This window comes from Oncorhynchus nerka, linkage group LG24 (genome assembly GCF_034236695.1).
Source record: "Oncorhynchus nerka isolate Pitt River linkage group LG24, Oner_Uvic_2.0, whole genome shotgun sequence".
Taxonomy (NCBI): domain Eukaryota; kingdom Metazoa; phylum Chordata; class Actinopteri; order Salmoniformes; family Salmonidae; genus Oncorhynchus; species Oncorhynchus nerka.
In genome coordinates, this window is record NC_088419.1 from 74300002 (window position 1) to 74316820 (window position 16819).

The 16819-nt window shown below is 42.4% G+C and overlaps 1 protein-coding gene across 1 annotated transcript; it reads left to right on the plus strand.

The window, feature by feature from the left end:
- The first annotated feature begins 4339 nt into the window (after positions 1-4339).
- On the plus strand, positions 4340-16493 carry scinla (scinderin like a). Its single transcript, XM_029633095.2, has 16 exons — positions 4340-4418; positions 8142-8326; positions 8713-8867; positions 10006-10167; positions 11192-11341; positions 11736-11825; positions 11953-12174; positions 12433-12648; positions 13236-13369; positions 13510-13600; positions 13844-14014; positions 14353-14530; positions 14839-14954; positions 15040-15117; positions 15435-15495; positions 15776-16493. Exons 2-16 carry the CDS (start codon positions 8146-8148, stop codon positions 15934-15936), a joined length of 2166 nt encoding a protein of 721 aa, XP_029488955.1. The 5' UTR covers positions 4340-4418; positions 8142-8145; the 3' UTR covers positions 15937-16493.
- The last annotated feature ends 326 nt before the right edge of the window (positions 16494-16819 follow it).

The window sequence follows — 16819 nt, forward strand, 5'->3', positions numbered from 1 at the left end:
TCTTTCTCCCATCTCCACAGAGGAACTCTAGAGCTCTGTCAGAGTGACCATTGGGTTGTTGGTCACCTCCCTGACCAAGGCCGTTCTCCCCCGATTACTCAGTTTGTCTGAGCTCTAGGAAGAGTCTTGGTGGTTCCAACTTCTTCCATTTAAGAATGATGGAGGCCACTGTGTTCTTGGGGAGCTTCAATTCTACAGACTTTTTTTTTTTACCCTTCCCTTGCCTTGACACAATCCTGTCTCTGAGCTCTTCGGACAATTCCTTCAACCTCATGGCTTGGTTTTTGCTCTGACATGCACTGTCAACTGTGGGACCTTATATAGACAGGTGTGTGCCTTTCCAAATCATGTCCAATCAATTGAATTTACCACAAGTGGACTCTAATCAAGTTGTATAAAACATCTCAAGGACAATTAATGGAAACAGGATGCACCTGAGCTCAATTTCGAGTCTCATAGCAAAGGGTCTGAATACTTATGTAAATAAGGTATTTCAATATAGAATTTATTATGAATTTGCAAAAATTCATTGTCATTAATTGTGTGGGTATTGTGTGTAGATTGTTGGGGGAAATGTTTTATTTCATTCATTTTAGAATAAGATGGTATACTTTCTGAATGTACTTTGTGTGCTATTCAGAGGGTGAATGGGCAAGACCAAATATTTAAGTGCCTTTGAACAGGGTATGGTAGTAGGTGCCAGGCGCTCCGGTTTGTGTCAAGAACTGTATCGCTGCTGGGTTTTTCACTCTCAACAGTTTCCTGTGTATATAGAATGCTCCACACCCAAAGGACATCTGGCCAACTTGACACAACTGTGGGAAGCATTGGAGTAAACATGGGCCAGCATCCCTGTGGTATGCTTTCGACACCTTGTGGAGACCATGGCCCGATGAACTGGGGCTGTTCTAAGGGCAAAGTTGGGGGTGCGTGCAACTCAATATTAGGAAGGTGTGGTGTTCCTAATGTTTGATACACTGTGAATATGTCAGCCATAGATGCACATGAACACATGCAGGAGAAGACACCTGTACTATCCTGATTGATGACTGTGAGAGTGGGAAAAAAACAGGAGAAAGAATGCATGATGCCTGGGGGGAAAAAAGTGTTTCAGCAACTTATAGTTGTAGGGTGTAGACTGGAGTTTCTGAACCCACAAGAGTCTGGGAATGGTGTCTTACATGTATGTATTTGACGTGTTTTCTTAGGGAAGGGACCAAACTCGGTCCTCGGGAGCCCAAGGCTTGCACGTTTTGGTTTTTGCCCTAGCATTACACAGCGGATTTAAAAAATAATCAAATCATCACGCTTTGATCATTTGAAATTGGCTGTGTAGTGTTAAGGCAAAAATGGCACCCCTTGGTGTCACAAGGACAGAGGTTTGGGAAACTCTGTTTTATGAGTTGTTTAATTGTAAAAGAAAGGCATGATTTTCACATTCTGGTAACAACCTCAGACATTGAGCAACTTAAACCAAGCACCACATTTCTCTCATCTGAGTGGTACACATGAATGTGCCTCAACATGCAGTTTCATTCAGAATAGGTTTAAAGTCTTTGAGAAGTTTAATCCGGTGCATTCCCTATTGTTATTATACCCTCAATACTATTCTGTGGTGTCTGCAGCTGGAGCACATATTTTAAGCTGAGTGAGAGACAGCACAATGGGACAAGGTGTCCTGCCAAAATAATATTGAGACTGCCGTCTGCAGCACCCTCCGTAGCACTTTGTTGTCGAGGGCAGTGCAGTTGTCTTACCAAGCGGTGATGCAGCCAGTCAAGAAGCAAAATAGTGTACTTTTATTTTAACTACTCATATCATGCATGATGTCAAGGGAAACAAAGTACTCTGTTTCAGCAAATAATAGTTGTTGGGCGCAGGGTTCCATTTCAATTCCAGTCAATTCAGTAAGTGTACTGACATTCCAATTATCTTCAATGCTTTTCAATGTGGAAAATTTGGAATTGTAACTTGGTTGACTTTGTGAATTGACTGGAATTTAAATGGAATTGACCCCAACCCTGGTTGGGTGTAGTCTGAGGTCATTGGGCCCACAAGAGACTAGGAATGCTGTCTTACCTGTATGCATTTTACGTGTTAGGTTGTTAGAGGTTGTTTGATTGTTTTTGGCCTCAGAAGCTGCCATTTTGATTGTTAAAGAAAGGAATGAGTTCCACATTCTGGTAACAACTTCAATATGTTCCTTTGTAGATACTGAGAAACTTAAACCAAGCGTCACATTTCTCTCATCTGAGTGATACATATGAATGTGCCTCAACATGCAGTTTCATTCACAATAAAGTCTTCACTATTGTTTTTATCCCCTAAATGCTAGGCCTATTCCTTGGCATCTGCAGCTGGATCACATATTTTTTTAAGCTGACTAAGAGACAGCACAATGGAGCAAAGTATCCTGCCAAAATAATATTGAAACTGCTCACGTCCTCTACCAGGATGTATTTAGATGAGCTGAACACAGCATGATATCAGACAGCCTTTGCTATACTGGATCCGTGGGACCTCCCTACCCACATTGAAGTCAAAATTTTATAAGGGTTATTGTTAGGTTAGGGTAGGGGTTAAGGTTAGGGTTTAGGGAATGAGTGTCCCAAGGATACCAGATAGCACAAACACATATCAGACAGTGGCAAAGTAGAAAAGGGCAAAAATCTCATAGCAGCAGAGATTAAGTTATTTTCTAGAGAGTTATTCTCTGAAGAACCATTTTGTTCAACATCTTTGTTATTTATGTAGGCGTAGTTGTTGTCATGTTTGAAATGCCACTTTGCATTTAGCAAAAACATTCCATACTCCTACATAACCAGAATATAAATAAAACTCAAAACAGGATTTATTACACATGAATACAAGTTTATTACATGGCAATGTTATAGTCATGATCTGTGCTGCATTGGTGTGTGAATAAATGCTGACATGTATGGAATTTATCATACAGTGACAGTAGTTGTAAAGTTCCATAAATACGTATACAAATATTTTTTTGCACTCCATTCCTGCCCATCAATGGCGGATTTAGGCATAGGCATCTTGCCCGGTGCGGCATTGGGCACCCGCACAAAAAAAAAAAAATCTGAATGGTGACATTTGCGCGATCGGTTTTCTATCGCTCATTTGCATGTCACGTCAATGATATCATGTCACGGTGTGGGACTGTGGGTCAATTAACCTTATCGGAGTGGGCGCCCTGATGCTAGTTTGTGAGCTAGGCAGGCTACAGCCTGGGAAGGTCTCCCACTCAGAAGTACGAGATGGGGCGAGGTAGGTTGACCTTAGGTCTCTCCACTGGAAGCCTGAGGTAGGGCGAGCGGGGGAATCTATCAAATAGCGCACCTCTAACTTTGTACAGTACTAATGCAATTAGTTGTGCAATTTAGTTTGTGTTTCTTGTTTGAAGTGCAATAGTGTAATAATCAGGTTATCTTCTTTATAAGTGTGTTATTCTATTTGTGTGATACAGGATTTGTGCAATTTAGTTTTATTTGTGTTTTTTGTTAGCAATAGGGTAATAGTGTAATCATTTGATTCTCTTTTTTTATTTGTATTTATATACTACAATTTGTTTCTATTTGTCTTTGTTACTTTTTGATATTTTTGAGTCTTTAAAAATATATGTATTTATATAGTTTTAAATGTTATTATTATTTCTTTGCGTTGTTCCAAATGTCTGAATAAAAATTACAGTGCAGAATGGTGTTTTTGTTGCTGTTGGGGGGGAGGCTCTGATCAGGCCCTACACCCAAACAAGGGCACTGCGTTCATCCACCTCTGGCCTGCTCGCCTCCCTACCACTGAGGAAGTACAGTTCCCGCTCAGCCCAGTCAAAACTGTTCGCTGCTCTGGCCCCCCAATGGTGGAACAAACTCCCTCACGACGCCAGGACAGCGGAGTCAATCACCACCTTCCGGAGACACCTGAAACCCCACCTCTTTAAGGAATACCTAGGATAGGATAAAGTAATCCTTCTCACCCCCCCCCCTCCCCTTAAAAGATTTAGATGCACTATTGTAAAGTGGCTGCTCCACTGGATGTCATAAGGTGAACGCACCAATTTGTAAGTCGCTCTGGATAAGAGCGTCTGCTAAATGACTTAAATGTAAATGTAAATGTGAGGGGCGCTAAAGTGGGGGTTCGCCCAGGGAGCCATACAAGCTGGAACCGCCACTGCTGCCAATGACTGGTACCTTACTCAATGTAGAACTGTAGTGGTATGTTTACGACGTGTTGTTACTTGCAGGTGGGTTGGGGCGCGTCCGGAGACGCCTCTTCTTTCCGGAGCGCTGACCTCCAGCTATATAATATCCTCTCTCACGTTCAATCTTTTCAGAATCTGGAATACTACACAACATCCAAATCTGACTTTTCTGCTGAGTTCATCTTCGAGAGTTTTCTACTAACAGGTAAAAAATTATATATATAATACAACATTTTATAACTATACATCAACTTGTTCTCATACAATAAGGATACACATAGATTTGTAAAATAAATACATAAATTGATCTGAAAGAAAAGAAAGCCTATGTTCATAGAAAATAGGAAACATGGTAATTTCTGTAGCTTCTTTAGAGACGAACTAAACTATAAAGTTGTTTATTATCAGAATCTTAAGTATTGAAGTAAAATGTTGCTGCCGGTAGATCTATTCTTTTTCATATCGCAGTTGCCCTCTAAACACATATCAGGTAGCCTAGGCTAGATGTCTTTCGCTATTTTAAATAGATGTCACTCAAAATGTGTAGAGTGGCCAAGCGTAGTGAAAAATAACTGTTCGAAAATGTAAGTTAAAAAATAAATAGAACTTCAATACGCTTCTATTTCATTCATCATTTCGGGAATTTACTGCCACTGTGCCTTTAAATTATAATGGGTGTCGGCTGGCTAGAATCACATGAATCCAAGAGGAAAGAAACCTACTCAAAAACAGTCATTGTACTGTGAGTCATGTCATATCTTGCAGCGGAATTAAAGAGATAAAAATACTTGTAGGCTACAGTTCTCCATTTGATTGCTTAATTGAGTTGCTGTGTCAACATGTTGACTAGAGAATATGGAAAGTTAGGATTTGAACATTGAAAAAAATAAGTCCATCTCTGTCATGTATCTCTCTGCATGTTGATGCTTTTTTGCACAATGAGATTGTGAATGTAATATTCTAATGACTGATATTTCATATGAATTTAATTAATGAATTAAATATATAATCTATTCTTATCATGTTTGTTTAAATCTTACATAACATTTCTTGTAAAAGTAGGAACTTTAATGTTTTTGAGGGTCATGAATCCTATATTTTTTGTCATCTGTGTTCTGAGGTGGTTTTGTGTTGAGTCATCCTCTACCAGAATTAACCCAGAACTCATCCAGTAGCACCACATAGGAAACAAGCTGCTAGGGGAATACTAGAGGATAATTGGTTAGAGGAACAAATGGGTCACAAATGGGCAAATGGGCAAATTCCTTAGGAGAAATGTATCTTCTTATCCAATCTCACAAGAAGCTTCAATCAAAACATGGCTGCAGGAAAAATTATATTGATATTATGTCATTCCTGCTTGCGTTGTGTATTAAAACCTCTTAAGGATCAGACCCTTTTTTCCACAATTTAGCCTAAAATGACATACCCAAATCTAACTGCCTGTAGCTCAGGACCTGAAGCAAGGATATGCATATTCTTGAAATACTTTGAAGTTCTTTGAAATGTGAAATTAATGTAGGAGAATATAACACATAGATCTGGTTAAAGATAATATAAAGAAAAAAACGTGTTTTATTTATTTATTTGTTCCTTCTTTGAAATGCAAGAGAAAGGCCAATATACAGTTTTAGAACGCCTACTCATTCAAGGGTTTTTCATTATTTTTACTATTTTCTACTTTGTAGAATAATAGTGAAGACATCAAAACTATGAAATAACACATATGGAATCATGTAGTGACCAAAAAAGTGTTAGACATATCAAAATATATTTTATATTTAAGATTCTTCAAATAGCCACCCTTTGCCTTGATGATAGCTTTGCACACTCTTGGCATTCTCTCAACCAGCTTCATGAGCTTCCTGGAATGCATTTAAATTAACAGGTGTGCCTTCTTAAAAGTTCATTTGTGGAAACTCTTTCCTTAATGCGTTTGAGCCTATCAGTTGTGTTGTGACAAGGTAGGGGGGATATACAGAAGATAGCCCTATTTGGTAAAAGACCAAGTCCATATCATGGCAAGAAGAGCTGAAATAAGCAAAGAGAAATTACAGTCTATCATTACTTTAAGACATACGAAGGTCAGTCAATCTGGAAAATTTCAAGAACTTTGAAAGTTTCTTCAAGTGCAGTCACAAAAACAGCGCTATGATGAAACTGGCTCCCATGAGGACCGCCACAGGAATGGAAGACCCAGAGTTACCTCTGCTGCAGAGGGTAAGTTCATTAGCGTTACCAGCCTCAGAAATTGCAGCCCAAATAAATGCTTCACAGAGTTCAAGTAACAGACAAATCTCACCATCAACTGTTCAGAGGAGACTGTGTGAATCAGGCCTTCATGGTTGAATTGCTGTAAGGGAACCACTACTAAAGGACAACAAGAGGAAGAGACTTGCTTGGGCCAAGAAACACGAGCAATGGACATTAGACCGGTGGAAATGTGTCCTTTGGTCTGGAATCCAAATTGGAGATTTCTGGTTCCAACCGCCTTGTCTTTGTGAGACGTGGTGTGAGTGAACGGATGATCTCCACATGTGTATTTTCCACCTAAAGCATGGAGGAGGTGTTATGGTGTGGGGGTGCTTTGCTGGTGACACAGTCTGTGATTGAATTAGAATTCAAGGCACACTTAACCAGCATGGCTACCACAGCCTTCTGCAGCGATATGCCATCCCATCTGGTTTGCTCTTAGTGGGACTATCGTTTGTTTTTCAACAGGACAATGACCCAACACACCTCCAGGCTTGGTAAGGGCTATTTGACAAAGGAGAGTGATGGAGTGCTGCATCAGATGACCTGGCATCCACAATCCCTCACCTCAACCAAATTGAGATGGTTTGGGATGAGTCGAATCGCAGAGTGAAGGAAAAGCAGCCAACAAGTGCTCAGCATATGTGGAAACTCCTTCAAGACTGTTGGAAATGCATTCCAGGTGAAGATGGTTGAGAGAATGCCAAGAGTGTGCAAAACTGTCATCAAGGCAAAGGGTGGCTATTTGAAGAATCTCAAATATAAATTATATTTAGATTTGTTTAATACTTTTTTGGTTACTACACAATCCATGTGTTATTTCATTGTTTTGATGGCTTCACTATTTTTATACAATGCAGAAAATAGTAAAAAAAATATAGAAAAACCCTTGAATTACTTGGTGTTCTAAAACTTTGGACTGGTAGTGTATGACTTAGGAATCAAGGTGCAACTTCCATTATTGTAACGTAGACGCAGAGAGTCAGGAAACAAGTGCAATTGGTGAGTTTAATAACAAAGAACCTGAAGATATAAAAAACAAGAGAAGCGTATTAGACATGAAAACAAAACCAATACTGCCTGAATACTGAGGGCTAAATAAAGATGGTTGCCAGGTGTGCGTAATGTGGGTTGCCAGGACCAGTTGTTAGTAGAGCGGCAACATCGAGCGCTGGAGCGGGAGAATGGGTGACAATTTTTAGCACCATAGATGAACCTTTCACACTACAGACGCTCTATGGACGGACTCTGACATTGCTCATTCTGATATTTTGTGCAATTTTTGATTGTGTGTATTGTTATTATATTGCTAAATATTACTACACTGTTGGAGCTAGAAGCATAAGCATTTTTCTGTACCTGCAATAACATTTGCAAATCTGTGTACGCGACCAATAAACTTTGATTTGATTTAAAGGCCTCCATAACAGGTGATAAAGAGCCATACGTTTCCATCATATCTTTGACATCACTGAGGGTTTTTTGTGTTTGTCAGTGGTAACAACAGTCACCTTGTATAGCACTCACCAAACAGAGAATTAGATCAAGATGGAAATAGATGGCTTGTAGAGTAGTGGATCAAGATAGGGGTTGGTTACTATTACATAACATTGTTGAAGTCCTAACTACGGCAAGCTCAAGTATGAAATGTTACTTTATTTCTCCTCCTCTCCAGAACCATGGTGTTCCATAAGGAATTTCAGACTGCAGGGAAGGAGCCTGGTCTTCAGGTGTGGCGCGTGGAGAAGATGGATCTGAAGCCGGTTCTTAAACAGCTCCACGGAAACTTCTTCACCGGAGACTGCTACGTTCTTCTCTACACCACTGCTGCCCCCTCATACTACATCCACATGTGGCTGGGTGAGAGAGAGCGCTGGTTACCCGACTGATATAGCTTATCACCATGGCCACTCAGACTGAGCCTTAAACTATTATCCTATATGTGCAGGAAATGGGTTATAAAGGGTTATAAAAAGATACATGCCTGTTCACTTGTCATATCTATTTGATAATGAACTGAAAGGTTCCTCCCTTGTATTGTTGTGTATGCTCCGGGAAGAACTTACCCCTATGTACAGATCTAGGATCAGCAATCCTAACCTAAACCATTAGTAGGACAAATGCTAAACTGACCCAAGAACTGCATCTAGGGGAAACTTCACCCTACACCGTTCTGTATGTTCATATGGACTTTCCCATTGGTCTTCTTCCTCAACTCCCCACATCTCTATTGGCTGATACCACAGGAAGTGAGAGTTCTCAGGATGAGAAAGGTGCGGCAGCCATCTTTACCACCCAGCTGGATGATTTCCTGGGCGGAGGCCCGGTCCAGTTCAGAGAGGTGCAGAACAACGAGTCTCTCACCTTCCTGGGTTACTTCAAGTCTGGCATCAAGTACAAGGTTAGATATTTCAGAATAACATCTCAGAGAGACAGTTGGGCATATTAGCTTAGATCAGATCGCCATAGAAAAACCTCAAGTGTTTCTTGGTTAAATAAAGATACCCACACACGCTAGCACGCACACTCTACACACACACATATATTGTTGTATGGTGATATTATACATTTTGTATTGTAGATATGTGGTGGTGTAATTATGTTCAATTATGTATTGTTTTGTATTTAGTTTTATGTGTGATGTAAGTGCCTTAATGTGTTTGGACCCCAGAAAGAGTAGCTGCACCCAAGGCAGCAGCTAATGGGGATCCTTAATAAATACAGTACTGCACATCCTTTTAAAAATGACTGAAGGTCTCGCTGTGTCTCGCATGACAACCCCAGTATAGCTTTGGTTTCCCTTTCCAGCACGTAGATGCTTACTCTGTTGTTATACATCCCACTACTATACTTCTCTAAGTATGTCAGTGACAATGAACCCCAAAGAATTTGAAGAGAAGGGTAATTATCGAAAAGATTGTGCGTGGGTTTCTCATTATTAGGTTAAGTATTGGTAGAGTGGAGTCCCATTTGTACTGGTTGACTAATGAGACTCAATTTCACAGCTATTGATTACCAGCGTCCAGTTAAAGGATGGTAAAATGTGTATTAATCAATACTCTAGTGAGAACAACAGCAACACACCCATCAAAGTATTGAAATACTAATGAGTCATGACACATGTTGCACATATTTGAAGCTGTACATGCACAAAAGAGGGATTTGCTAAAAAAGTAACTGTGCTATTTATAGTAATGTGTGTATGTAAGTTTTAGCATCTGCAGTGGATAAAGTTTTCCATAGAGGGTTGCCATGGAGAGTTTCAAATGATGGACAGGCTAAGGGAGGACACATATGGGTCTAATTCCAGAAAGCCAAATGGCTGCATGTCTGGCAAGATTTTACATTAGCTTCTGGATTGGCAAGTAGAGGAAGCTATGGAAGTAAATGTTTACTTACAACTCTGAACAAAGTTGCTGTCAATGACGTTGGAGTTTAACATGCAGTGTGTAACATAAATATATATCAACTTCTTATAAGCAATGGATTATTGTTAGCTTCGTTAACCTGATACACTATTTCCATTCTCTGTCCTTCAGCAAGGTGGGGTGGCCTCTGGCTTCCAGCACGTGGTGACCAACGACATGAACGTCAAGCGTCTGCTGCACATCAAGGGCCGCAGGGCCATCAGGGCCACGGAGGTAGACATGTCCTGGTCCAGCTTCAACAGAGGAGACTGTTTCATCATCGACCTAGGAAAGGTGAGGCTGGGATAGCCTATCGGAGACTAAGCTAAATTATGATATGTTACTAAGTCTCCTCAACCAGACTCACGTGTTGAACTTGGCCAATGCTACATAAGGGGATTGTCACATAGGCAGATAAGCAGAAACACAATGATCCCACATGCACAATGTTTGCATATGTGTAATGAGGGTGATTTTACAGCCCTCTCCAAAGAAGGAGAGGGCTGTAAAATACTCCAGTTGTTATTTTGTGGATCAAGCATGAGCATGAATAAGTAGGGGGGAGTGGGATAAGTTGAGCCATTTTGTACATTCAGCATCACGCCTTCAAGGGAAATATAGTATTCTGTCTAACAAAGATATCTACATACATTTTAGGATGGTCTGTATCCCTGGGAATAATCAGAATTCATGTAAACATTACTGTCTTGAAAACATTGCATGTCCAAAATAAGTGGTCTCCTGGCATGGCTTACCCAGGGTGTGAGGTAAGTTGAGCCCCGGGGACAGGGTAAGTTGAGCCCCGGGGACAGGGTAAGTTGAGCCCTGGGACAGGGTAACTTGCCATTGGCTCTGCCATTGGCTCAACCATTGGCTTAACCATTGGCTCAACTTACCCCAAGGCAAACATTTTGACTAAATTAGCCCACGCAGCCCATGCACTTTCATGCTAGGTTTAGGACCTCATATTGTAGCTTATAGAGACCCCAACTGGTGTATAGAACATTCTTAAAAGTATCTACTTTGGTTTAGATACAAGCATCATGAAACCTCTAACACACAAAAAAATGTTTTTGGGGCCTGACTTGCTTACCACTTTTTCCATGTGGTTTCTTCCTTCACAGACTCCATAAAATGATGACCTCTTCCTAAATATTTAATCAAATGATACATTTTGTGTATGGTTTCCTATAAACAAGGGTGGCTTAACGTACCCATTTGGCTCAACTTACCCCACTCTCCCCTGTGCATAAAGGCAAGAGTCTCTTCCCTTAGTCTGAGTCGTGGCCAATCAGACAGCTTTTGTTTCTATTCTCAGGACATCTTCCAGTGGTGTGGCAGCGAGTGCAACAGCTTCGAGCGTCTGAAGGCGTCCCAGGTGGCCATCGATGTCCGTGACAACGAGAGGAATGGCCGTGCCACTCTGCTGATGATTGAGGAGGGAGGAGAGCCACAGGCTGTCATCGACGTGAGTCACTCTCTCTCACGCACACACACGCACACACACACACACAGACACACACACCGATAATCGCGGAGGGAGGATAGCCACCACCACCACTTCCTGAGCCTGTTACAATGGAAGGGTCAGAGAATATGAGGGGGGTGGTTACTGGCATCTGCCATTATTATGTGCTCTGGGCACGCTAAGACATTGTGGTACGATCTTATCTCATTCAATGCATTTAAAGGGTAAGGAGTTGCATGGTGGTCACAAACTATGTACAGGGTATTTTATGCAATACTGGAACCTTTTTAGAGGAGTGCACTGGGACTTCTTAGGCAGAGCTGATTAACTTGTCTTTGACTTATATCCCATTATTCACCACATGAAGCATTGTTGTGATTGTGTTTATTTTTAGGCTCTAGGGCCCAAACCCAACATCCCTGCAGGAAGCACTGATGACGAGTCTGTTGATAGATCCAACCAGAAGAAGGGAGCTCTCTACATGGTAAAGATTTGCAGCCTTGTGATGCTCCCAGTCTGACGTGTTATGGCATGGCGCTGCGCACTGTGACAGCAAAAGTATCCATTTCCGTTGTCGCTGTATAATATTGATGAATAAAGATGTATTGTAGATCTCTGATGCGGCAGGCTCCATGAAGGCATCAGTGGTGGCCCAGACCAGCCCCTTCAAACAAGAAATGCTTTCCCCCAGTGAGTGTTACATTCTGGACAATGGAGTGGACAGCAAGATCTTCATCTGGAAAGGACCTAGTGCCAACACAGCTGAACGCAATGCTGCCATGAAGGCCGCAGAGCAGTTTATCAAGGAGAAGAAGTACCCCAGACACACCCAGGTAACGTTACATCAAACCTCTCCCCCGTCACTACTGCTGCCTTGAATATTCTGAACTTGTACCCATGTTTGGGAAGTTAGTCTCAAGTGGTAACACCGCCAACTCCGGAAGAACACATGTTAATCCCCCTGGTCCGGCATTTTCCATACATAAAGGGAATGGCATTCCATGACAGCCACCACTCCACATCCCATCAACATCCTCTCAGATCTGTGGATTGATAAAGTCCTTTGAAGTCTACTCTATTTTATTCTACAGGTCCAGGTGTTGCCAGGCGGAGGAGAGACCACCCTGTTCAAGCAGTTCTTCTGTAACTGGAAGGATAAGGACCAGACCACGGGCCCAGGCCAGGCCTACAGCTTGGGGCGTATCGCCAGGGTGATGCAGGTCCCCTTTGACTCCTCCGGCCTGCACACCAACAAGACCATGGCAGCCCAGCACGGCATGGTGGATGACGGATCCGGGAAGGTTCAGGTACGGCTGGAAGATAGTATTGATGACATACAATGATCTAACTCAGGACTATTAAAACAAGTGGCACTGGCTGGGGAAAAGGGATACCTAGTCAGTTGTACAACTGAATGCATTCAATTGAAATGTATCTTTTGCATAGGTACTGGAGGAGAAGTTTGGGAAATACTGATGTAACTCTACTACTTCTGGTGTGTTTAATGTAGAACATGACACACTGGGAGAAGTACAGTGAGTGTACAAAACATTATGAACACATTAGGTTTCATTTCTGGTGTCATGCCACTCTCTCTGCCAGCTGCCAGGCTATTTCTGCTGGTGGGATGTGGAGCACCAGCACTTTCTAAAACCAAAGTTGCGCCCCTATCAAGAATGATACAACACCCAAAGGACATCCTTGACACAACTGTGGGAAGCATTGGAGTCGGCATGGGCCAGCATCCCTGTGGAACGCTTTCGATACCTTGTAGAGTCCATGCGGCAGTTCTGAGGGCAAAAGTTGGGGTGCAACTCAATATTAGGAATGTGTTATTCATATTTTGTACACTCAGTGTATGTCATAATGTAAAGGAGATGGATCTCCTCCTCAGGTGTGGCGTGTGGAGGATGGTGACCAGGTGCCAGTGGACCCCTCCAGCTATGGCCAGTTCTATGGAGGTGACTGCTACCTGGTACTGTACAGCTACCGCCTAGGAGGGAGGGAGCAGCACATCATCTACACCTGGTGAGTATTGTTCACCATATCGCCACAAGAGGGAGACATAATCATGCTTAGGCCTAGCTCTGCAGGAGGCAGGAACACATCCGTTCTCTGTGTCTGTCCCTATTCATATCCCTGTAAGATTGATTGATTGATGATTGCAGGCAGGGGCTGAAGTGTACTCAGGATGAGCTGGCTGCCTCCGCCTTCCTGACAGTCAGGCTGGATGACTCCATGGGAGGGTCTCCTGTCCAGGTGAAATACTAATTCAGACACTATTCATAACAGATATATCTTATTTAATCACATCACATATGTCATAAAAAGGGGTTCTCTATATATCATTGTCTTGACTTAAATGGTTGAACGTGTGAAGGCTCCAGAGGCACTGCTCTGTGGCTGACCCTGTGCAGGTTCCAGCCTCTTGTGTGTGTATCGATCCTAATCTGTGGTTTGACGGATGTGCTGAAGTGTCTCCTCTCCTACTCTCTCCTCCAGGTGCGTGTGACTCAGGGCCAGGAGCCGGCCCACCTGATGAGTCTGTTCAAGGGGAAGCCCATGGTGATCCACCTGGGGGGGACGTCCCGTAAGGGGGGCCAGAGCAGGGTGGGCTCCACACGCCTCTTCCACATCCGCCAGAGCTCCACCAGGGCCACACGGGCTGTAGAGGTCAGTCAGTCATACAACATATACAAATCAAATCTAAATGTATTGGTTGCATGCATATACACACACACACACACACACACACAAACACACACACACTGAAGGCTAGGTTTAGGTGATCACACAACATACACAAACTACTGTACTAACCACTGATATTTTTAATGATCCTGATTACTTTAAATTAGGGCAGAAGTTATGAAGTTACATAAGGAATATGAGAAAGGAAAAATGTATATTCGGACAGTTAATAAAGTAACTGAGGAGGATTATAGGATAGGAGTACCTCACCACTTCTCTTTCTCTCACTATCACTCCCTCGCTCCCATTCTCCTATCCAGGTGGAGCCCTCTGCTGCATTCCTGAACACCAATGATGTGTTTGTGCTGAAGTCCTCTAACACTGTGTTCCTGTGGAGGGGAGTGGGGGCCACTGAGGAGGAGCTGGCTGCAGCCCAATACGTCACCTCTTTCCTGGGAGGAGGAAGTGCCACTGAGGTGTCAGAGGGCAAGGAGCCAGGTGGGTGTTTTAGTCATACACCTAATCACAGGCATAACATAACATATTTTAGTGATGATAGGATTCATTTACTTCCTCTTTTAAATACGTTTATTGTAGCACTTTTATTAGCAAATAATACATATGAACAGTCATTACAAAATTACTCCAATTTATTCTTGTGTTTTTTAGGCAAATGTCATTGCCGGCTGCTTTATAGTTAATTTTTCAGATTTTCCTTCATTTGCATTGAATTAAACTAGTTTTCCATACTGGTATGATGAGTGTTTCTGATGTACCATATTGTATTGTTCTGCATCCTTCCCCAGCTGGGTTCTGGTCTGCTCTGGGAGGGAAGAAGGAGTACCAGACCTCTAGGAGCCTGCAGAAGATGGTTAAGCCACCACGCCTGTTTGGCTGCTCTAACAAGACTGGCAGGCTCATAGTGAGTAGAGGGTGGATTTCTCTTAGTGTAGCGATGACATATTTTCTTGTGAAGGATACTCTGTATTCATCTCTCTCTCTCTCAGGCTGAGGAGGTGCCTGGAGATTTCAACCAGTCAGACTTGGCAACTGATGACGTCATGCTTCTGGACACTTGGGATCAGGTAAGGTCTTGGCCTGATGTTGAAGACCATTATACAGTATAATCCACATGATCCCAGTGGCTCTGATACAACTGAAGTTCTGCCATGATAGTTTTTAAAGGAAGTGGTCCAATCCTCCAATCCCTCTCCACATTCTGCTTTTATTGTTTCTCTATCCCATGATCCCTGAGGGTGCAGGGTTAAAGCCATAGAAATAGAATGAAATACTTCCTGGCATGGGTACACCCAATATGGCCGCCGCTCCACCCATCAAGGAGCATTGATTTGAATGGGAATGGCAATTCTAGTAATTTAAAATTGTTATATTACTTTTACAGATCTTCCTCTGGATCGGCAACGAAGCCAACGAGGTGGAGAGGACCGGATCAGCGAAAATTGGTACGATTGATAAATAATCTATTGGCCATTGTTGATGCATACACGATATCACTACCTCAGTGTAGTCACTAACAAAAAATGTCAATCTATAGCAGGGTTTCACAAACTCTGTCCTGGGCCCCCCCATTTAGTTTTTTCCCTAGCACTACACAGCAGATTCAAAGAATCAAAGCTTGATGATGAGTTGATCATTTGAATCAGCTGTGTAGTGCTAGGCCAAGACCGAGTTTTTGAAACTGATCTATGGAGCTTAATGTAGAGCTTTCTCCTTTTCTTTTAGCCAAAGACTATGTGGATTCGGACCCTTCTGGTCGCCGGGGCATTGCCATCACTACGATCAAGCAGGGAATGGAACCACCAACCTTCACCGGCTGGTTCCAGGCCTGGGACCCCAAGTTGTGGGAAACCGACCCTCTGGAGCGTATCCGCGCCCGCTTTTAAACTTTACTGTGCTCAACCACTTCCTCCTGCTCCCTCCCCTCGCATGGCTTCTTCTCCTGCATTATCCTCTACTCCTGAAAACACAAGGCCAAGACATCTGAAAGACATATGCAAGCAGTTGGACCCATAAACCCAATGAAACTGGTCTGGTCCATTATATTGGATTAGCCTGGTCTCAGATCTGTTTGTGTTCTTGCATACTCCATTGCTGGTATTGTCAAGCCAAATGTTTGACATGAAAGTGAGTGACAAGAAGTTGGAATGGTAGTACAAACAGACTGGCACTCGTGCTATGCTTGGATGAATATCTCAGAAAATGTTGTCTTTATTTTGTTATTATCATGTATAACTGTATGGCTTCTCAATGAAACAAGTGCCAATGCTCAAACACAGGAATGATAGTTTAATACAAGAAAATGACAAGTCTATTTCATGCTTGTATACTGTCGTAATTTTACTCTGAATCCGATAAAAATGTACTTCTGAAGAGAAACAACCAACAACCAGGTTTTATGGGATTTGATGATTGTTGTATTAAAACATCCTGCTTTTTGAAAGGGGGTTGTGTTTTTTTATTATGTCTTGCATTATGTACACTGAACAGCTGTGGCATATCAAGAAGCTGATTTAAACTGCATGATCATTACACAGGTGCACCTTGTGCTGGGGACAATAAAAGGCCACTCTAAAATGTGCAATTTTGTCACACAACACAATGCCACAGATGTCTCAAGATTTTGAGGGAGTGTGCAATTGGCATGCTGACTGCAGGAATGTCCACCAGAGCTGTTGCCAGAGAATGTAATGTTTACTTCTCTACCATGAGCCGCAACCAATGTCATTTTAGAGAATTTGGCAGTACACAGCCAGAAGAGGGCTGGAC